Raw genomic sequence first — 24,123 nt, 5'->3', positions numbered from 1 at the left:
GAATGTACATAATATCTAAGATGTTAAAAAAAGATTAAATTAATTGAAAATAATTGATCATACCCTCCCGAATTAATACGATCTTGATGTTACAAGCTATTTGTTCGTTTCTATTTCTTGCCCAGTATCTATGTAAAGTTTAAAAAAGAAAAGATTTGATCACAGTAACTTTATTTAAAAGTTTAAGGGAAAAAACCTATACAACTTTTTTTGCGTTAATTTGAGAGTACAATGATACTAAATATAAGTAACGATTAATAGTATCAGTAGAAATTTCATTGACACGATTCTATCCCAGATTTGCGTTTCAGTGGAGGCGTCAGGTGCGATAGGAAGCGAAATGATTAGCGATTTTTCGCGACACAACAGGATTCTCCTACGTAAGCTCGAAATTCGCTGTTGTGTTGCTTCAGCTGTATATCATCTAAATACTGATAATAGTGTCAGAGAATACATTATACAATTCTAATTGCAATATCTGGTTTGTTGTACATTAACAAACTCATTATAGCTTTTGTTGATACGTGAAGATAATATTAAATCTTGAAATAATATTTCTCTTGAATATTGGAGTCAAGTTATGTTAACATTGTTAATCTAATTTACATGAGATGTGTAAGTCCGTAGACTTGGTTAGTTAACTATTAAGCAAGAAATATTTCAACGTTCACATCGTATATATTTCGTGTAGATGTTTTTTAATAATCAGAAAATTACCAATACATATTTTGCTTGATATTATTTTAATAATGATAATGATAATAATTTAATAACAATTATATAATTGAAGAGATTAACTGTTTCCTCGGTTTTAATAAATAGTGAATAATGAATAAATATATAAATAAATAAATAAATAAATAAATAAATAAATAAGCAAATAAATAAATAAATATATATATATATAAATAAAAAAAAATATATATATATATATATATAAAATGATAAAAGATATATTTCCGATTATGTGGTGAAACAAAGAGATTATTTTATTTCTGGATTTAATATTATTTTTATCAACGATTTTAGGGCAAAACAGCGATATGCGATTGCTAATACAACGAACGAGGCATTTTTTAAAATTTTATTCTGACATTTTTTAGTGATATTCTTGCGTGAGCGGAAGCAATTCTAATACAGTAGGAAAGTTATATGTGTTAAGATATGCATTGACATTCGTCCCTTGTCGATCACGTAGAAAAACCGCATTGCAATTCGATTTCACGGAAGATCGAGTTCTATGTAAAACGCTTGGTTATTCCACTGATCGAGAATTCGTTTCGCAGCATGCACTTTATACGATTTACATTTTCGTCACTTACGTGACGCTTATGTCATTGCGTTACGCATAATGTATTATAATGCGAATTATTCGCCCTATATATAAAGCAAAAAGAAAACAATTACTTTGATATCATTTCATATAATAATAATGATAATGTAATTTGACTGTAATTATCCGTCCTATACATCTTGTAAAAAAATGCCCTGATAATGTTTGATAATTTTAAAAATAATTATATATAAGTAAACAAATCAATCGTTCTCTTATTATAAGGGAATAAATAATATGAAAATTAGTTAAATATTACTATAAAAAAATACACGGTAAAAAATTTGGTGTTAAATTTAACACATTTCTCGTGTCCCAATTTATCTATTGTAATTTTAATGTTAATTTAACAGAAGGCAAATATGTAAACAAATAACACAAATAATAAGTAAAAAATTAACACAAAAATTTGAATTAGTGTAAGATTTATTTGTTAATTGTGTTGTTTTAACTTTTAGAAACGGTGAATATTAACTCAATGCAGAAAAGTTTTAAAATAATATAACGACAATATGTTATATTAACATAAGAGTGTATTAAAAATTTAACACCAAAAATTGCTACAAAAATTTCAACAAAAATAAAAAATGTTTTTTACCGTGTATATTACCGATTATAATCACATCATCTTGAATTGCCCGCTTCTAAGTATAAGAAAACTTGTAAATTTATATAACGCTTAACATCTAACATTTGATAATTGAGAATAGAATTCTATTTTTATTTGTTAGGGCTTTTCGCATATACAAAAATAATACCATGTACCTTGAAACGAAATCAAGGAATACAGTTAGAGCAGCGTGATAACACACTTATTGTTATAATTGTTTTGTTTATATATGAAATACTAAGAAACTGCAGTGTTTTAGTAGTATTTGTTTTTTCCGACATACATACGCGATGTTATACAAACGTCAAACGGCAACATTTGCATATCATTTACACACGATATACATACAACATATCATAGTGTATCACGTCATTACAAAAAAAGTGGGAAAATTTCAATTTCCTTGTCGGAATTCTCATAATAAATTTGTAATTTGTTTTACGGTAGTTGCTATATAAATAATTATCAAAAATTTACTCCGAGAAGGATTAAGTAAAGTCGAAATTATGGGGTATTGTTAATCTTTTTTCGATTCTCTCACTATACAGTGCTTCGTGAACAATTGACATCGTACGGAGATGCTTGGCATTTTAATAATTCTCAAATATGCCCATGTCGATAGCTGAAAGTTAGCAGTTATGTAAATTAGGAACGAGTTTGATGGCGTGAAAGAATAAAAAGTTCATAGTGTCTCCAGCTTGCACTTTAAAATTAAAACTATGACCTGTGAATTAATGTTTACTCATGACGTGATTTGCAATTTTATATATTATTTGCTTTTCAGTCTTGATGGAACGGCTTTAGTTTTCTACGATACGCGCGTCTTCACGCATCTCCTTTCCCCAAGTGTGTCCATCCTTAAGTACGTATTACTCACATTTATTATCACTATATATGATAGTGATATATATGGCTAATAATAATAATAAAAAAAATCTGTGACAAAAAAAAGAAGTTCTGTGAAAAAAAAAAGCATCGTGCAGTGTAAAAATATAACAATGCAACAAATTATTATACATTTTTTATTTCTTTTATTTTATTATATCATATTTTTTTATTTATTTATAAATAATTGTCCATAATTGCAATAGAACGTCATGTTATAATATGTTACAATATAACGTTAATTATTTTACTGCGGCATATTTCAATAATTTATTAAAATTTTTTGGAAGAATTTAACAGATTTTACTCGCTTAAGATTTATTAGCATATATATAACGTTCATAAAAATATTATTTCTAATTTAACTTATATGAAGGATATTTAAAATATAGCCCCTTGTATATCGTGGATGGACCCCACTTTGTGGATACAGAGACGCTACTATTATTACAAATTATAAGTCTCCTTTGGATATTACACTGATCAACAGCCACAAAATGTTGCATCAGATGAACTCCGATTTCTTGGATGCTCAGTCCGAAAATTCAGAAAAACCATATCTCGAATCTTGCATCATGCGCTCAAGAATAACACGAAAAGGAGATAGTAATGGTACGCACTTTTTATATTCTTTTATAAGTCAAATTGAGTATACATTCATTCAATTTTTAATTCGCCATCTGTATTTAATTATGAAAAGTGTGCGTGTGTGTGTGCGCGCGCGCGCGTGTATGTGTGTGTAAAAAAAAAAAGATTTATCTTTAAAGTCTTTTATTTCAGAACTACAAAAAAGCTATAACCTAATAAAGTAAAAAAATATTGGTTTTTGACCGTTTGTTCTGTGACATAATATTCATATAATTAATGTAATAGATTTATCTCTAAGGATCAGAATTATTATTATAATTCTAACAATTAATAATTTTAAAAAATTTCTAACAACTCAATTATGTAAGATTTGTATCTTACATATGAAAATATTTTATGCGATGTATATGAGTTATAATTAATATGTCAAATTTTTTTACACATTTTACATATAAATTTTATTATAATGTGTATATGGCATAAAAATATCAAAATGTCTCTCATAAGCAAAATAATTTTATGCGATAAATAGATATAAGATTTTTCTTTTAATCAATTACATTAACTTTTAATTTCTTCTTTGAAAATTCAACTTTAAAATTTGAACATAAATATTTCGATTACATTTCCGAGAGTTCTCTGCACATTTATGATTTTAAAATAAAATATTTTATTTGCATCTTTTCAATTAAAAGGCTATTAATTACAGTCAAAAATCCTAATATACTATTAATTGCAAATTTTTAATTCTTTGTTTTAAATAAAACATTATATCAAAAGAACATTATCAACCATTATATAAAAACAAATTAAATATGTTTTGATAATAACTTATATAATTGTCACAAATAAAATATTTAAAAAAATAATTTTTTAAAATTATTGTTAGCAAAATTGATTTTATTGCAAGTATTAAACTATTTCTTACATATAAGGAATTAATAACGACAATTACTTTATATTTATAGTGAGAAAACACTTGCAGCATTGAATTCGCAGTTTATACTGACAATTTTAAGAAGACAGAGAACTTTTAAGGAATGATTTTACTACGTTTGTAAAAACATAAAAATCTGTAAAGATTGTATTCGATATTATTCACTTCATTAACACTGATCGCAGCAGATTTCATTGTAAACGAAGTTTACATCCTTTAGCGATGCTTATCGCTGAAATTAAATTATCAAACACACCTGCTGCTTTCCTCTTGCTTCATCATTTTCTCTCTTTCTTTATTTATTTCTATTCGTTTTTCCCGACTTCCCATTACAAACGCAAAACTCACACAAATTAAAAGCAAATACAATCATTTATACTTTATACTTTTAAGGAATCTATTCTTATATAAAAATTGTATAAATATCTCAAATAATCGATTTTTCAAAATTATACGCAACAAATTTTTTATTTATTCTCTAAGCGGATATTTAGTACAATAGATTGCATAATTAAATTTTTTTGAAGATAAAAATATTTTATTATAAATATTTGACAGCAAATATTTTTAATAAAATATTTTATCAATACACTCCTTTTAAAATCATTATTATTCCTAATCTCTATTATTATTATTATTTAAAATCGCTATTATTTCTAAGATAATTTTGAAATAAATATAATTTAGCAATCTATTTAAAAAATTATTATATATAAGTAATAAATAATTTATAAATTAATCACCGCGCACACTGTTGTTTCGTCCGTCGCCTGATGCTTTCCCGAACTTCCTTTTTTTCTCTCGCTCATTCTTTGCTACTTTCCTTATGGGCATTTACACTTATTCATGAAAACAATTAATTATTAGATATGACAAATGTGGGACACTTTTCATGGCATTTTCCATAAAATAATCTCACACGCGGATGCGATACGCACTTTATTATAGATTATAGGTATCGAGAGAGCAAAGCGAAAAGTATGATTCACTCGACAATCAAAAAACCAAACGTAATTCGCTTTAATAATATTATTGTTAATATATACTTAATATACGCACAATAATATACGAATCATAAAGTTGAGAGATTAAACAATTTTTTAAAAACTGTGATGTAGTAAATCTTTAATAATTAATTTATGCTCGCATTTTAGGGCAGTAATTTTATTATTTCGTAATTTAACATAAGTAGATTATAATATTCAAGAATATAATTAATTTGCCGATTGTTGACACAACATATTTCAATCGAACAAATCTCGCAATAAACAACAATATATTATATATCGTAAGAAAATGAGTATAAAGTCAATTAATTTCTTGTTGCTGCAAAGTGTTCTAACGCTACACAATAAATTCATAGAATATTCTTGAATTAAAAATTAATTACTAGTTAAATTAATATATATTATTATTTTTATTAAATATATTATATTAATATATTATTTTTTTTTAGTGATTCGTGTTTCGTGACTTCTATATGTGTTTTCAATTTAAACAGTTATTACAAATTATTATTATTTATTGGATAAAATACATTAATTAATTTCAAATATTACTAAAATAAAATAATTATAATAATCATTCGTGAAGATCATACAAGCAAAACAATAATTACTAGTTCTTATTCCTGTTGCTTAGATTCTTACTTCAAATCAATAAATTGTACAATAATACATGTGTTTCAAAGAAGAGTCGCGATATTCTTACGTATGTATCACGCGAATTAAATTAATTGCAATAATAATAACTATTTAAATTTTTTTTGCAATTATGAAGAGAAACATCATGAGAAATGTTTAATAAAAAATGGCGTGATAAATCATTTTGTTAATTAAATAAATAATAAAAAAAAACAAAAATCTATATATAACTTAAATTTTATATAAAAAATCTATATATCGTAAATTAAATCTCAATTTTCGTTGCATCTTAATTAGCATGTTAATTTAATTCAACTTAATATTACATATATCGTGATATAAACATGGTGATATTTTTTATATTTCTTTATTATTAACAAGATATTATTAGGTGCATTATGAATATTGCGGGATTTTTAATAGATTTAATTATAATAAATACTAACTTTTTGTTAAATTAATATTTAATTTTTATCAAACCATGGACTGTAAATTTATTGTAATAATTTATATTTGTAAGTTATTAACGTAAATCATCATTGTTGCAACTTATGAAAATATGTACTTTGCGAAATTTATTTAATTATAATTCGTTATGCGAATTTTACAAACAATCGGCATATCTAAAATATGTATATTTACGAATATGTAATTCACGTATATATAATCCTAAAATGCAAAAACGAATACATTATATGTTCAGCAATAAAAGTGGTATTTGCCTTGTCAAGAAAATTTAGCTTCGTGATTTTCGAATGCCGAACATATAATAGTTTTCTCTCGTTACTACAATTCAACGTTCAATTAACATCGCGAGTGTCGCACATGGGTAATGCGATTCGTTTTATTCTACTGATTCGTAATTAACTTTGTTTTTGTAAGTGAGTATTATAAAACTCGGCAAAAAATAAGCACGAAAAAAATTAATAACTCAGGAAATATATTGAACGACGAACGAAACAACTGTATGCAAAGTAAGAAATTTATACATTTATCTATTATTTATTATTTATTTATTGCTCATTTGCTAAACTTGTTTGGTTGTTTTTTTATTTTCATTAATAATTACATACATATAAAATATTTCTATCATTAATTATTTCACAAAACTTACGTTTTATAATTATTTAAATTATTTAAATAAAAAAATTGGATCTCTTTTAATTATTACTATTTTTAAATATTTTAAATATTTTAATAAATTATTTAATATTAATTTTTATACTAAGAAACAATTTTTTTGTAAATTATTTAATTTATTTTAAATATTTCTTGAAATAACAAATTAAAAATTTGACACACACACTAGACTGCGCATATAATAATTAATAAATAAGGCATAAATATATATATATATATATATTGTTATATGTATGTGTGTGTAATATTAGTTATTAAAATATTAATTTTGTTTTGACAAAAATACGTAGTAGTATATATGAGATATTTCTCAAAAAACTTTGAAAAACATACAAAGCAGATATCTATTATTATTTATTATGAAATACGATATTACGTTTCCATGTATTATTTAATTGCATGAAAAAGTGAAGGGTTCATTTAATAGCTATGTTTGGTCAAAGATAATCGAAAAGTAGATCAATTCCATTATCGTCGTATTACTATCGATCATATTAAGGTCTAATATAAATGTATCTGAAAAATCGAACTATATTATTCGTTCTTACTTGTCATTCAGCGCGATTAACAATATGCCCATATATTGCTCTAATACATCAGTATATGTAATAGACATTTTAATATCATTATCATCTTCAACGTATGCAAAAATAAATCCATATGATTAGGTTATTTACGAAACAAAAACTATATCGAATCGGTAGGAAGTGGTTTACATTTACATATTTAGCTCTAAATGTGACCATACGCTCAATGTTGAATTTACTTTGTTAATATTTCATATGAGAGCAAATGTGAGACTATATAAGTAGAAAAATTATAAAGCATATATAAAGACTAAACAACAAATATAAATATGAACCTAAAGCGCAATAAATCTGTTGTTTTAGCAGACATAAAGTTTAGAATAAGGATTTGAGTAAATTGAATCTCAGCATCTAAAAATTGCCCGTTGTCATTTGTAGGCTACTTCAGCCTAGCAATTGTTACGACTCTCGTTTGTGAATTCTTTCTAATAAAGTTACTTTCGAGTTGCGTAACTCTTCATTTTCCTGAAATAAGGTGCCACACCACTTGATACATTCTCAGAACTTCTCGGGTGGGTAAACCTCGAAGGACTTTGCGCAAAGTATTTGCAGAGGAGGACATGAAGGTGAAATACTCACCGCTAGAAAATTCAAATTGTAGCAACTTTCTTTTTTCTTCAACTTTCTACGTGATATTTTATATAATTTCTTCTCTTTTTCCCCTTCTTTCTGTATAATATTCAAAGAATTTTTATTAATCCCCTTAAAGCATTATCTACACACATAATGATATCGAATGTCCTGCAAAATAATTATATTTAGTGATATTTCTGTGTCTTTCTTTTTCTGGAGGTATCGTATATGTAACGTAGAAAATAAATTAATTTTAAAAGGTCAGACATTTCTTCAAAACAAAAGCATATTTAATAAAAAATACAATCAAATTTTCGCAAATTTATTGTTAATCACTGTTATTAGATGAGCAATATTATTTGTGTCACGAAAGATTCCACGCTTTTATTTGACGTTCTTTGCGTCAACAATTTTTTGCATTTGCAGTACAAATAATATTATGACAGAAATAATATACAAATATATAAAAATAATATATAAATTTAATATCCTTTCTAATCTATGCTTCAACTGTCTCTTTTCTTTTCGATTGTTGTCCCATTTAATATTAGTTAATATACATTAGAATATATTAAAATAAATTCCATTCTCTACAGCCAATATTCGATAAAGTGTATCTTCATTTCAGTACTGTTCTTTGTTTGCACGATTTTTTTGCCAGATTTCGTGATTTACACTAGATGTTTTTTTAATTACGCTCGTATATTAACAACAAATCGTCAGACGCGTAATTAATTGTAATAAGAGCGGCACTTTTAGTCTTAGAAGCGTGCATATCACAAATATAAAGGTAATATGACAATGATAAATCCTCCAATAACACCGCAAAAATTTTCACTAAATTTTTTACCGATATTTCATATTTTATTAATAATTAAAACTATTATATTTATTTTTTGAATTTATACTTTTTTCTATTATTAATTACATATTATACTATACTTATGTATAAGTATTATAGATAAAAACTAGATTTATGAATATTTATCATTTAATCATAAACATTATATAAATATATATCAGATATTTATGATATGCATCTTTTTTGAGACTTATTATTAATGCTGCTCTTCTACCTATGTACATATATACAACATCAAATTTACATAATATACATATATGTGCATATACATATATGATTATATATTTGATATATAGTCAATAAATTTCAATGTCTTAATGTGAATAATTAAATTACTAAGCCGTCGTCTACAATTTAAGATGTAAGGCTTAAGAAATTGATCAATCACAGTTGAATGTCAGAAGAATAATCCAATATTGCCGAATTTCTTATGATTTATGGTTTAAAACTAAAGTCTTCAAATCTCTTTGCACATTAGACTGCATAATGTGCGAGCAGTAAACGAAGAGCTGAAGTCCCAGAGAAGTTTCGCGTCCTATTTCCAGTTATCTTATCTTATTGCGTTATGTGTTTCTCTACGGTAACAGATAAATATCACAGTGATCCTATGGGGATACGTGTGAAGGACGTCGTGTGAACGACGATGCGTGCTTGCGTAAAGAATCAGGGCGAGACGCGAGATGGGAGGAAAGGTGGTAGTCCACAATGTGGTTTCTCTACGATTTTCTCCCGTGCGTGACGTAGACCGACACCGGTATTAAAGTAGTACTGTGCGACATCATCCCGTAATTCACGATACACGAAAATAAACACGTGGGCGACGTGCACCGCTAAGGAAAAAAGCGTCCGGATAGAAAATTGCTACACGGAAACTCTTACGCACGCGATTGCGAATTCAATGAATTATTCATATGGGGTAAAGAGCGTTGGCAGGTCGGCGATAACTATTTTAAATATATGCCACTAGCTCCGTATTGCTGTCTCGTTACATTTAAACAAAACGTAATGTTGCTCTGTGATTTTCCGGCAAATAAAGAAAGACCACCGATAATTAACAAAGCGGAGATAAAAAATTTTTTCACGTTATAAATCCTACGATGGAAGAAGCGATAGTAGAAGATAAAGAGAAATGCTCAAGAATTTATATATTTTTAATATATCGTTAAGGTGCTTTAATAAAAGCGATCGCAATAGTACACAAAATAATATATATCTGACATAGTCGAAAGCTGCTTTGAGCTTTGACGACACTTGCAGTTTCTGAAATTACCTTTATAACTGAATTATATATAAGAAAACGACGTTATGCCCTTCGAGCTTTACGATACAGATTCTAAAAGCGTGGGTGTTGATTTAGATTTCGAATACTTTAAATAAGAAATATATAAATATTTTTTTCTAAATATTTTTAATGAATTAATAATAATATCAATAATATATTCTTATAGCGATTATATTTGCGTAATGACAAAGAGAGAAAAGTGTTATGCCTCCGTGATAAAATACGAGATTTTTATTTAGGATTGTTGTCAGATTAGAATTTAAGGATCCGTCAAAGGACATGATAAATGGTAGTTTATCATGTATTATTATGTAATTTATTTGCAATGTATGTAATTATTTTGACAACTTTATTTGCATAGAATTCTTTTTACTCTCCTTAATACAATATAATAATAATATATGTATAAATTATATATAGCCTCTCGGGCTATAACAAAAGAGATTAATCCGGAAGACTGAGTTAAATCAACGTCCGTGCTTTTAAAATCTATGTCATAAAGACATGACGTAATTTTCTTATTTATAATTCAGTTAAAGATAAATAATTTCGGAAATTGCAAAAGTGTCGTCAAAGCTCCAAAGCAGCTTTCAACTATGCTTTGTACGCAACGAAACGTCATTTTATCTTATTAATTATTATCTTCTTTGAAGATTACATTATGAACCCTCATCGTAACGAGTGTTCTACCTACGAGGAAGCGTATAAGAAATCATTAGAGTGTCCAGAAGAGTTTTGGGGCGAGATCGGCAGCTGTATCGACTGGAGCAAACCTTGGCAAAAAGTTCTGGATAATTCTAATGAGCCGTTTACGAAATGGTATTTAAAATAGAATTATTACAAATATTTTATATATACATTTATATACATATTTTTGTCGAGAAAGAATCGATATTTTAAATTGAACAAATAGAAAGAAATTGCTTTCAAATTTTTTAACCAAAGTCTCGAAAAAAAAAAGTCACGTTTTTTAAAAATAAATATTTCGTTTCGCGAAATTTTAAAAGCTTCAAAGATAGTTAATTGGTTGTAAAAAAAATGTTTAATTGACTAAAAAATACGAATGCTCATAATTATCGAGACAATATTGTATACACGAGAGATTCGCTTTTGTAAACGCAGGTTTGTCGGCGGAGAATTGAATGCTTGTTACAACGCGTTGGACCGCCACGTGCACGCCGGGAACGGGGAGAAAGCAGCTATTATTCACGACAGCCCCCAAACGTCATCAATACGTAAAGTGACGTATAATGAGCTCTTGCAAAAGACATCCTTTCTGGCGGGTGCGTTAGCCGAGCTAGGTGTGCGTAAAGGGGATAGAGTGATCATTTATATGCCGCTGATTCCTGAAACTCTCATCGCTATTTTGGCCACTGCCAGATTAGGAGCAATTCATTCGGTAGTTTTCGGAGGTAATAACAAGATGACGATAATGATGGCCAATTATATGATTATTTAATCTTCTAAATAAACTCTTTTATTCCGTGACGTAAAGAATGCTCTTAAAATAGTAAAATATAAAAAAATGTAAAGAGACGAGAGTAAGAAAAAGGTTCACTTAGAAAACAATGTAATTAAGATTAGTCTCTGAGAAAAAATGTAAAAAATATACGTGCACGTTTTTTTTTCAAATTTAGAGATAGAAAAATTTATTAAATATTTTTTCTATGAATCACACATTGTGTTGTTTCGATGATAATATAAAAACGTTAGTAGCATAGATACTACGATTGCCATGTTATACTTGAAAATGCATAAATTTTCAGGTTTCGCAGCGAATGAATTGGCGTCTAGGATTGATCATGCCGAACCAAAGGTCATTATTGCCGCCAGCTGCGGCTTGGAACCGTCCAAAGTGATAAAGTATGTTACACTGTGTCTCTCGATTTTATTATAAATTTTTAGGAAGGAAATACATAAAAAAACTTTTCTTTTTTAACATATCAAGAGATAATTTTCTTTCAAATTCTTTTTAAAGTCTCTTCATCTTTCGATGAAAGAACCACTTTTGATATTTTTTTCTCTAATACGCGCATCTTCAAATGCAGATATACTACTATGCTAAATGGCGCTATGAATATAATTACTGCACCGAAGCCGAAATGTATCATTTTTCAAAGAAGAAATGTGTGGGAAGCGCCGTTGCTCGAGTCACAATTTGACTGGGATGAGCTTCTAAAGATATCAAAACCTCACCCGTGTGTAATGGTTGAAGCTAACGATCCATTGTATATATTGTATACATCAGGAACTACAGGTAAAAATCTTGACTAAATTTAACGGAAATACACAAATACTTATACATAGATACATAGGTATCTCTATAAAAATATATGAATATACAACGTTATTTTAAACACTTTTTCCTTTTACATTTTGAAAAAATTATCGAGTCACAGAATATATGAATCTTTTCTCTTCTATCGGTTCCTTTTATTTTAAAAATACTGATACCACTTAATCTCAAGTATGAGTAACTGTTTAAAATTAAATGCCAGCAATCGCACGTAGTGTATTCTTATTACGTGATTTAAAAATATTTGACATTAAGGGAAACCGAAGGGAATTATAAGACCGGTCGGTGGTCACTTGGCGACACTTTGTTGGACCATGAAAGCAGTTTACGGAATGAATAAAAATAGTGTTTGGTGGGCAGCTTCTGATATGGGATGGGTTGTTGGACATTCATATATTTGCTATGGTCCTCTCGTGTACGGCGCGACGAGCGTAATGTATGAAGGAAAACCCGACAGGACACCGGATGCTAGTCAATATTTCAGGTTTGAAAAAATTATTCTACATTAGATGTTATATTATTTACTAAAATGTTTTCTTCGAAAAATAATGCCAGGGTTGATAAACACGACAGAATTTGGATAAAATAAATTTTCATTATTCGATCAATTTTTAAGGGATCGAAAAGCAATGCATTTTAAAAAATGTCTATTTTTGAATTTTTCTAATATAAGTTTAAAAAAATGAAATGTATAAATTGAGTAGAAGGCTTTTTTTAAAAAAATGTATAAATTCTTTATAAAAATCAATTCACTTTGAGTATATATTATAGCTAATGTTTACTTGTAAACATTTTTTATAAAAAAATTTATCTGGCCTCTATTTTCACGTGCAACTGTCTCATTGTCAAAGATTTCTACGCAAATAAAATATTTGCATGCGTCTAATTTACTCTCTTCACTTGGATTACCTTATTCTAGTATATATCTCAATGTTAATGTTATATTACATATCGATAATTTAATTAATTTAAAAAAAAATGTGTTTCTTTTTCCATAGAATCATTGAGCAACATGGCGTAAACGCATTATTTTGCGTGCCTACAGCTTTACGAGTTATAAGACGGGCTGATCCGGAAACATTATTAGGAAAAAAATATTCATTAAAATCGTAAGTTTCAAACAACCTAACTTAATCATCTTCAATTATGATATCTGATTATTTCGAATTGTAATATAACGCGAGATCACGATTCACATATGGTGACTAAAGAAGATAATAGTATAACCGATCTTTCCGAGACAATTTGATTTACAAAAAAGAAAAAAATATATCCCGTTACAAATTGTATATTTCTGTCCAAATGAAATAAATAGCTATCTTTCGCTTTTAGTTTAAAAACGATATTTGTGGCTGGGGAATTTTGCGATTATGAAACAAAAGCTTGGGCCGAGAAAGTATTTAAGGTGCCAATTCTAAATCACTGGTGGCAATCAGAGACCGGACATCCCATTACATCACTATGCACAGGATATGGTCATTATCCTAGTTTGCCAAAGTTTAGTACAGGACTTGCTATACCTGGATACGAGAGTGAGTCTTTAATTATTTTCAGTATCATTCAGTTTCTTTATCGTTTAATTAATTCATAATATTGATAATTATATATTTGATATTATATATATATATGAATCACTTGTAAATTTTTCATCGTACAGTTCACATCTTGCGCGAAGATGGAAGTAGAGCGTTACAACACGAACTCGGACGAATCGCGATAAAGTTGCCGTTACCACCTGGATGTATGTCAACTCTTTATCGAACACCCGAAAGATTTAAGGAAATATATTTCTCGACATTTCCGGTAAGTAGATTAATAAACGATTTTACTGTACTAATAATTGGACTAACGTTATAGCATACATATTTCATGTATATGTATACGTAATGAAAATTATACATAAGTATATATTCTCTTCCTTAACATATTTGTAATTTATTTGCTTCTCTCATGTAAGAGAGAAACTTCAAAATTCACGCAAAAGATTTGCTCAATTTTAATTCAGCAATAAAGCCTCGAAGCTATACTAAGGATACAGTTGCGGAATCATATCTATCAAAAATATCTATTTTTCCATCTATCAGGTATATTAAGCTAATCGTTCGCAACTTTTGATAAAATTACAATTCTTTAAATTGAATCAAATTGTAATTTATTTATTCCTTAAACGGATCGGAAAAAAATAATAATTATTGAATCAGTGATTTTTCAGAAAAAGTTATATATATATATATAAAAATATAATTTATTAAGATAAGAAGAGTGTTTCAAAAACATTAACATTAATCATTTTTATATGTTTTTAATATTTTGTTCAAAAATTATTTCGTATATTTTTATCAAAGAAAAGTCGATAATTAAAGTCGAAATTGCCGCGTGATTCTTTTAATCTCGATTTTAAAATTCTTAATTTTTTGAATTAGGGTTACTACGACACTATGGATGCTGGCTACATCGACGAATTCGGTTATATTTACGTGACAGCGCGGGACGATGACATTATAAATGTAGCTGGGCACAGAATATCAACAGCTGCACTGGAAGATATTATCTTTGCTCATCCCGATGTCGTGGAAGCTGCGGTTGTCGGTGTACCAGATCATACCAAAGGAGAAGTACCACTGTGCCTTTACATTAAACGAAACGGTTCGTAGTAATCTCAAATATCCATTTAATCTTTTCAAAAGAAACATTATTTATTCCTTTTAATGTCAATGATCAAAATGTTCGAAGAAATCTTACTTATGTTTCGATATATATTACAGGGTGTCTATTCAAATCTTGTAAAAAAATTCCCTGATTTTCCAACTATTTTTGTTCAAAATTCTAAATAAAAAGAATATTTTAAAAACTTTAATACAACTTTGTAAAATAAATTTTTTTTATTACATCCATTTTCTAATATTTTTCATTCATACAAAGAAAAAAGACGGAGTCTCTTAGGTTTCAATGTTAGATTTATAAATGTACTTAAAAAACTGAATAACTTTCATAATTTTTCATTTATATAAAATTTTCAAAAGAGTAATGTACTTCATATTCAATATTATGTTAAAACATTAAATATATAAACAAAAAAATATATTTATACAGGACAAACTGAAACGTCAAGTTCACGTTGTCTCACTTTATCTGCTTATCCGACGCTTTTTAAGCATTTCTTATCAAACTTTAAGCACTTAGGAGTATCACAATATTTATATGAAAAGTTCTATGCGTAAAAATTATTAGAATATTTATTAAACAAATTAAATATCAAAACACCGGTATAACATGAATCTCGTTTACGTCTAGTGTCTTGGATAATTTAATTTATATAATTATCTAATATAATATTCTAATAATTTTTACACATAGAACTTTTTGTAAAGCTATCATAGAATTTTCAAACATTTAAAATCTGATAAGAAATATTTAAAAAATCATCAACAAACAAAGCAAAAGATGTAGTAAACTTGACATCTCACAATTAGTTTGTCTAGAGCCTTTTTTTTTGATAATTTGACTCAAGCCAAAATTCAACAATTAATGAGTTTCTACAAAATAAGACTCCAATTTCACATACACGACTGACTGTTTACAAGATGCAAAAAGCAAAATTATCAAAAAAAGAATTTTCGAAAAATTTTCTAAATCCCGATAGAATTCCATGAGATACAAAAGAAATTTCTGAATATTCCTGGTATTTTATATTTTTCCAGGGAGTAGACACCCTAGTATTAAGAATTATTTGCTTAGCGATTTTTCAAAAATATCAATCTTATCAATCTGAAGCTTTCTGAAGGCAGAAACAACAATAATTTAGGCGAATTTAGGCGATTTTATGTTATAATTACAGCTTTCTTAATATATTATTAAATAAATATTTAAATTTTTAATATGTGATTAAATAATATATTAAAAAATTGTAAAAAAATAAAAAAAAAAGTTATGAAAATTATACCATTATTATACAATTTCGTTAATCTCGCGATTAAAAAATTACAATTAAACACTTTTTTTAGATGTCACATGCAACGAGGAGGAAATAAATCAAGAGCTTGTCGCACGGGTGAGAAGCATGATGGGCCCGATCGCGTCTTTTCGGGTCGCCGCAGCTGTTACCGCGTTACCTAAAACGCGCTCGGGGAAGATAATTCGCAAATCTATTGCTTCATTGGCACGATCGAAACCATTCAAGGTAAGATTCGAATATTATAGAAGAGAGTCATCTACTTTTCGAATCTTGACGCGTCCTCGCCGAATTTCTGAGCGAGAGGAACGCATCTCGAAACGTTGATCGAGATAATCGAAAGATAAATGTACCCAGTATCTCTCTTTATAATTTATAATTATATATATATATATATATATATATATATATATATATATATATATTTATAATTTATAACAATTTTTATTTATAATTATAATTATATTTATAATTAAATATATTATTGTTACAATTTAATATACTCTTTGTGTGTGATATTATAATAAAAAAATTTTACTTTTTTCTTTCTTGAATTTCGACGCGTTTATTTCACGTTAAATCGGAAGACGCATCATAATCGATAATCGAAATTTTGATTGAGACAATCGACAGATAAATGTATTATGTTATCCCTTTTTTCTATGCGCGGGAACAGACTTACTTTATCTCACTAACCTTGTTCGGTGTTTTCATATTATCAGCAACGATTATTCTTCTTTAATTTTCAGATTTCAAGCACGATCGAAGATCCAACAGTATTCCGTGAAATTAAGGAGGTACTTCAAAAGCTTGGATACGCAAAACTGGCCCCGGATCCACAATAATCACACTTTTTACAAAAAAAAAAAAAAAAAAACTCTTATGCAAGGAAACTTTTACGGCGCTTTGAAATAGTAAATAATTATGATGAATGCCGTCACATATTCATAGAACGTAGAACGCGTCATGATTATGTAATATGTTCATTCATGAAGTCTGTTCTTTTTCCAATTGCGTCAAATTGTACTTTTGTACTCAAATAAGAGACTAGTATACATACATATATACATAAACATAATATAATCCTAAAAATAATAAATATATTTTTTATATTACTTATATTATATATATGTATGTATATATACGGTAAGAAAAGAAAAAAAATTTAAGAGAAAGAGAAGATGCAGAAAGTAAGTTTGTAAGTAAAAAGAATAGACCTATTAATTTGAAACTGTCTATGGCGCTTCAATATAAATGAATTAAATATAATGTTGATCAATAATTATTTTATAGTAAAAAGATAAGCAAAAATATTAAGTTAAATGCACAACTAAGTACAAAAGTTAAGATAAATTTAAATAATTAATTTTTCTCCTTGTAAATTTACAAACATTTATCTCTTCTATATGCCATAAACATACCCAGTATATTCTGCGTAAATATTATGCGATGCATATTTCGAAATGCTTGATTAAAAAGTATTTGTCAACATGTTAACGTGTCATATTGCTTTCTTGTATATGTTCGTGTCTTATTATACATCTGTGTGAGGGATCAGGAATTTTAATAAGTTAAAAATAATGAAGACTATATATTTTTCTCTCATTTAAACTAAAAAATATTGAGAAATAAACACGGACGTATTCATGCGCCTTGAATATCTGTAAACCCCATATGCTATACTTTATTCCATTAGCTCGAATATAAAAAATCCATATCATACTGCGAGGATGTATACGACGAATATACATCCACGTCCCTATTAAAATTATCAGGGCACATTTTTTTGCAAATTTGTTTTTAATGACAATATAATAAGAAACAGTATAATAATAATTGTAATAATATTAATTTTATAATTATAAATTGTTGTGTAACACTATCTTGTTGATTTATTCAATAAATTTCTTTTCCAACTCTTACCACCACTTTAATAATTATTACTTTTAATAATCATTATATAATAATATTAATCATATTTCCTTAATGTTAATCTGCAATCGATATCAATCGCCTTCACTTCCATTCATGTGTGTCGCACCTCAGAAGAATAAAAATATCGTGGTTTTTTCTTTTTATTATCAAGGAGACACGGTTAAATTATTTGATCATTATCCATTTATAATTATTTCAATGCAAGTGCCATCATTCAGCTTATCTAATAAAAGGAACACACGCTCTTGAGTTTCGATTGTGTATGTCTCCTTATCTATATAATCGAATCTATTTGCTCTTATATATATATCAGGCTATAAATATTTTTCCCTTCTTCCCCCCTCCCCCCCCCTAACCCCTGCTTGTTGCGTCGTAGCACGTGGACGCAACGTATAGCTCTGCGATACATAGGTGAGTTGTGTGTTTATATGTTACATTATTACTAATCCGCCAAAATTTCATCATGCCCGTTTGGTTTGCTTAATATCGTGTGCTCGCCTTGCATCGCCATATATTTGTCACATTGAAATAATGATCATTTTCTTTTATTATTAATCTGTGTCATAACATTTAAGCAAATTTTTTTTTACTCGACGACCTTCAGCACCTTGCCAATTGCGATAGTTTTATCTGAAATTGTACACATATACATTATCGTAATCAAGACGCAAACAAGAAAATAACAAGAGAAGAAAATGAGAGAGAGAGAAAGCATATACTATATTAAAACGTAAAAAATTATTACTTACTTTCATCCCTAAGAGTAAAACGACCCATTTGTTGGAATAACTTGAATCTTTCGAGACATATAACTCCCGCGCACTCGATTCTCATTATAGCCACTTGGTCCTGCTTAACGAACCTTGGCCTCGTCTTGCTTTTATCGCCCGTTTTCTTGTCAACCAAACAGATTAGCGCCTTCACCGTAACTTCTTCCGCAGCGCAATGAATATGCATAACAGCACTGTATCCCGCGCAAATAATACTCTTGTGTTCCAAAATCACCACTTGCGCGTCGAAAACCTTGCCGGTTTTGATAGGATTATTGCTGTCGCATAAGACGAATCCAGGACTAACGTCTTCTTCTTCAATACCTTTCAGCTTAATCTTTACATTTTCTCCAGGACCAACGGACGTTACTTCCTCGTCATCCGACCATAACTGATCCACTGTTACTGCCGTCTGTGTATTTAAAACAAAAATATTTTTACAAGTATATATGTCACTCTACAAAAGACAAAATGCAAGGCATATATTTTCAAAAAATATCACTGAAAAAAAAAAGAATATCAAAACTTTTTTGCATAGAGTGATGCAAAAGATTCATTATATTTGTCAAATAAAACTGGAAATAAAATCATAGTTTCAATATAATTTTATTGTTTAGATTAATTTTTATTAATCAAAATAATCATTATATCATTATATTAGCTTTTATATCATTTTTCCATCTAGCAAAGTTTGTAACTCTTTTCTTAAGAAACTCCAAATTCTTAACTTTGTTCCAAATAGAAATTAAAAAAAAAAAAAAAAAAAAAACTTATCTTTTGTGTATAATCTTTTACACATAATTCAGCGTATAGAATATAGTTCCGCATAAAAAAGATATACCCTATACATACCCTATTTGGCATAACAAGCAATGACTGTCCTTTTTTGGCTTCTCCTGCTTCAACTTTACCCATAACTACTGTTCCCATATCCTTATATTTGTCGACGATTGGCATAATAAAAGGTCCATTGCTCTTACGATTGAGCGATGGTAGCGAATCGATAAAAGGTATGAATGGTGGGCCGCTGTACCAATTACAAAGATGTTCAGGTATTGGATCCTTCAAACCAATGCCAAGCTGACCAGAGACTGGCATAAATGTAAGATCTTTTGCTGGATTAAATCCTAATTTACGAAGATATGGCAGTATCTTATCCCTGTAAGATATATTTACATAAATATCAAGAAAAAATGCATACATAATGTTACTGTCAATTGTCAGAAGATAAGTAAAAAAAGTATATACTTTATTAAAAAAATAAATAAAAATCTTGATGCTTTGCATACAACTGTTATATGTTCATTTTTAAGTTTAATTAATGTTCAAATTGTATCTTTTTAATCATATTCCAATATAATCTATTATTTTTTAATACATTTAAATCTTTGATGTACCTGCATTCATTGTATCGTCCCTCATCCCATTCGACGGTGGGGTCATCCATCTTATTTACTAGTACAACCAGATGCTTGACGCCCGCGGTTTTAGCAAGCATAGCATGTTCTCTCGTTTGACCTCCTCTATCGAATCCCGTCTCAAACTCGCCCTTCCTCGCAGAAATAACAAGGACTGCTAAATCGGCTTGCGCCGCACCACCAATCATATTAGGTACAAAGCTTTTATGGCCGGGTGCGTCTAATATTGTAAAATGCTTTCGTTCTGTCTCGAAGTAAGCTCTCCCTACTTCAACAGTTTTCCCCTTTTCTCTTTCTTCTTGATTTGTATCCAGTGCCCAACTTAAGTACCATGTTTCTCGACTTCTTTCTTTCGCCTCTCGCTCATATTTCTCTAAGGTACGTTTGTCAACCATCCCCGTAAGCGCCATAATCTGACCTCCAATAGTTGATTTTCCAGCATCTGCAATATATCAAAGAAATATTATCTAACAATCAATAATTCTATTTTAAGGATGTATCAAATAATATTATTCTATAATTACACTTATGTAAATTTACTACTCACCTACGTGCCCTATGAAAACAACATTAACATGTTCCTTTTTGCTTTTAGTATCTTCCGCTACTTTGATAGGTTTCTTTTTGGGTACTTTAACAACCAGTTCTTCATCTTCTTCATTATCAGCCTAAAAATAAATATAATGATATAAAAATACATAGCTATTAAAATTAATGTATTTATGAAATAATATTTATATAATAATTTAACAATATTAAAATGATAGTAAATGAGATATAAAGATATAATGTAAAATAGAGTGTATATAAAATAAACTATTATTCTTCTTTAATTTATCTCAAATAAAATAATCTAATTTAAAATAAGATCAGAAAATGAAAGCATTTAATCTATCAAATACAAAATATTGAGATATAAATAGATGTAAATAAAATCTTAAATATTGTAAAAAATGACATCCTTAACAATTTAAGGTAAAAATAATATATAATTGGCTAAAAACTTGTAAATATAATTGAAGACTAGAAACATTCAACATAATAGAAAAACATGCTACTGCTGAAACAGTATATGTTCAAGCATTTAATCAAATTTATACTCACTTCTTCATTTTCTGGTGTAAGTAAAGGATCGCCATCAACTGCTGCCTCTTCCCAAGAATCTGCAGGCTGATGTTCTGGACTGGTATTTAGTTGGTCGTTAACATTCGGTGGTGGAGCCCCTCCCCCAGCAGGAGGTTCCTCAACTCGACTGCCAATTGGATCTGATAAAACAACGGGAGTAGAATTTCCTGTAAAAGAAAAACGAAGAACAATGTGCAGAAAAGTTGACAATACAAAATAATAAATAAATAAATATATATATATATATATATATATATATATATATATATATATATATAGAACCATATTGTTAAATTATTATATAAATATTATTTCATAAATACATTAATTTTAATTGCTATGTATTTTTATATCATTATTATATTTATTTTTAGGCTGATAATGAAGAAGATGAAGAACTGGTTGTTAATTTAGGTTTCAATTCTGAAGAAGAACAGAGAGAAAGAATTGAATAAATATAAGTTGATGATCTCATTTCTTATAATGTGCACATCAATCATATTATAGGAAATATTTTAACTCGATAAGTTACATACATTTATAAATTTTATTATTTATATAATTTTCTTTAAGGAATTAATTACTTCACCATCACGTTTACTAATTTATCATCTTATTTAAGTCAAATATTTGTAGTCTTGCAGAGAATTGATAAAATAAAATAGATAAAATCACAAAAATAATTCTGACATTATATTATAAGTGATATAAAATTCCACATAAATTGCAATATTTTTTTTGTCACAGTTACAAAGGTCAACGAGAAGGATATCAATTCGACTTGTATCTACCCAAATTATACAGGGTGTTCTTAAAAGCCAAATTTTACCATGATAATATTAGCGCGTGCACTGACAGCCATTGATACTGGCAAACATATATCAAACATAAATAAATAGTAACTAGATTTTTCTTTTGTTTGATTCATAAACATTAAATATTTTATATTAGAGTGAAAAATGTTAATATTTGAATATACCACCAATTATATCAAATGTTTAAAATACATGCTTAAATGATTGTTCAAACATATATAAAGTAACGTAACATCATTACATAGAACAATTTTAATTAAACAGCGAATAGTAATAAGATGTACGACAATATACTCTTTTATATTCGTTACTGTCTATTAATATAATTTAACAAATATGCATATTTAATTTTAATACTCGTGTGCAAAATAAATCATACATGTAACGACAAACGTTAAAAAATAGTGGCAACCTATTGTAAACTGCAGAAGACGAAATCTCTTGGTATATTAATCAAACCATATGGTATCTAAATGCAACATTTCGACACAGCATAAATACGGTGGAAAAGACAGTCCAGAAAATTGATTCGGATATCGACGCAATGGGAGATTCTTTCTCGATGCACTTTGTCGTCCGAAAGAGGCAGAGGCAGAGGCATGTCTCACAATCAGCATGACTCAATGTTGCAAGTTGACGAAGGGGGTTAAGTTGCGGAGGAACTGTGCGCGCGAGAATCATAACAATGATAATCGCGGCGCAGGTCTGGCGAGAGAGAATTCCCGTCCGCATGGGGGACGAAATTCCAGCTGGAAAAACTAACCATGATGTATCTCGACGGGCATGGAGGTGGTGGTGGTGGTGGTCACGGTGTTCATCACCGTGGCGGCGACATTGCAGGGGCTGCTGTCGACGGCTGCCGCCGTCGCTGCTGTGTTGCTCTGCGGCGACGAGCTGATGCAGAAGGAAGGCACGAATTCCGCAGCGTTGACGTTCAGGGTGGAGAACTTGCTCTCGATGGACTTGTCCTGGGGCGGGCCGACGATATCGCCGTTGGTGTCCGCCTGCTGCTCCCACGAGTCCGGTGCTATGCTGTTCGCCATATTAATCAGTTGTTTCGGCACACACGCAGCCGGGTACACAGCTAAAACGGACAACGGAATCCTGGATAACGGAACGTAGGGGACACGAGGGCAACGCAAGTCGCAACCGCACGCCGCGCACTTGATCCGACACCGGGCTCGGGACGGGTTTAAAAAAATAGTTTTATTTGTGTCACAGCACACACTTCGGCGTACACACTCACCGCGTACACGCGCCGTATGATCGCTACTCCGCGTGCGTGCGTGCGTGCGTTCCCCGTGGTCCGTGCTCCGTGCTCCGTGCTCCGTGGTCTGCCTCGCCGCTGCTGCCGCGCACGGAGCCAGTCGCA

The 24,123-nt window shown here is 29.1% G+C and overlaps 2 protein-coding genes across 4 annotated transcripts; one reads left to right on the top strand and one right to left on the bottom strand.

Annotated features, from left to right (window-relative positions):
• The first annotated feature begins 2,727 nt into the window (after nucleotides 1-2,727).
• LOC140673429 (acyl-CoA synthetase short-chain family member 3, mitochondrial) lies at nucleotides 2,728-18,570 on the top strand. Of its 3 annotated transcripts, none has more exons than XM_072906414.1 (13): nucleotides 2,728-2,805; nucleotides 3,221-3,440; nucleotides 11,094-11,259; nucleotides 11,563-11,852; nucleotides 12,207-12,303; nucleotides 12,489-12,697; nucleotides 12,992-13,220; nucleotides 13,735-13,845; nucleotides 14,069-14,268; nucleotides 14,394-14,539; nucleotides 15,160-15,382; nucleotides 16,741-16,916; nucleotides 17,438-18,570. In XM_072906414.1, exons 2-13 carry the CDS (start codon nucleotides 3,326-3,328, stop codon nucleotides 17,531-17,533), a joined length of 2,058 nt encoding a protein of 685 aa, XP_072762515.1. In that variant the 5' UTR covers nucleotides 2,728-2,805; nucleotides 3,221-3,325; the 3' UTR covers nucleotides 17,534-18,570. The 3 variants fall into 3 exon arrangements, with proteins under 3 accessions (XP_072762515.1, XP_072762516.1, XP_072762518.1); XM_072906415.1 differs by having other exon boundaries at nucleotides 2,766-2,805; nucleotides 3,205-3,440; XM_072906417.1 differs by lacking the exons at nucleotides 2,728-2,805; nucleotides 3,221-3,440 and adding an exon at nucleotides 6,736-6,970.
• Erf3 (eukaryotic translation release factor 3) lies at nucleotides 18,032-24,112 on the bottom strand. Its single transcript, XM_072906418.1, has 8 exons — nucleotides 23,998-24,112; nucleotides 23,515-23,835; nucleotides 21,916-22,103; nucleotides 21,359-21,479; nucleotides 20,791-21,253; nucleotides 20,246-20,552; nucleotides 19,373-19,805; nucleotides 18,032-19,253 (listed from the first exon to the last, which is right to left on the bottom strand). Exons 2-8 carry the CDS (start codon nucleotides 23,792-23,794, stop codon nucleotides 19,210-19,212), a joined length of 1,836 nt encoding a protein of 611 aa, XP_072762519.1. The 5' UTR covers nucleotides 23,795-23,835; nucleotides 23,998-24,112; the 3' UTR covers nucleotides 18,032-19,209.
• Between the last annotated feature and the right edge of the window lie 11 nt (nucleotides 24,113-24,123).

The sequence above is a fragment of the Anoplolepis gracilipes genome, chromosome 14, assembly GCF_047496725.1.
Source record: "Anoplolepis gracilipes chromosome 14, ASM4749672v1, whole genome shotgun sequence".
NCBI classification, from domain to species: Eukaryota; Metazoa; Arthropoda; class Insecta; order Hymenoptera; family Formicidae; genus Anoplolepis; species Anoplolepis gracilipes.
Note: the sequence above shows the minus strand (reverse complement) of the source record. Positions and strands in the feature narration are given on the sequence as shown.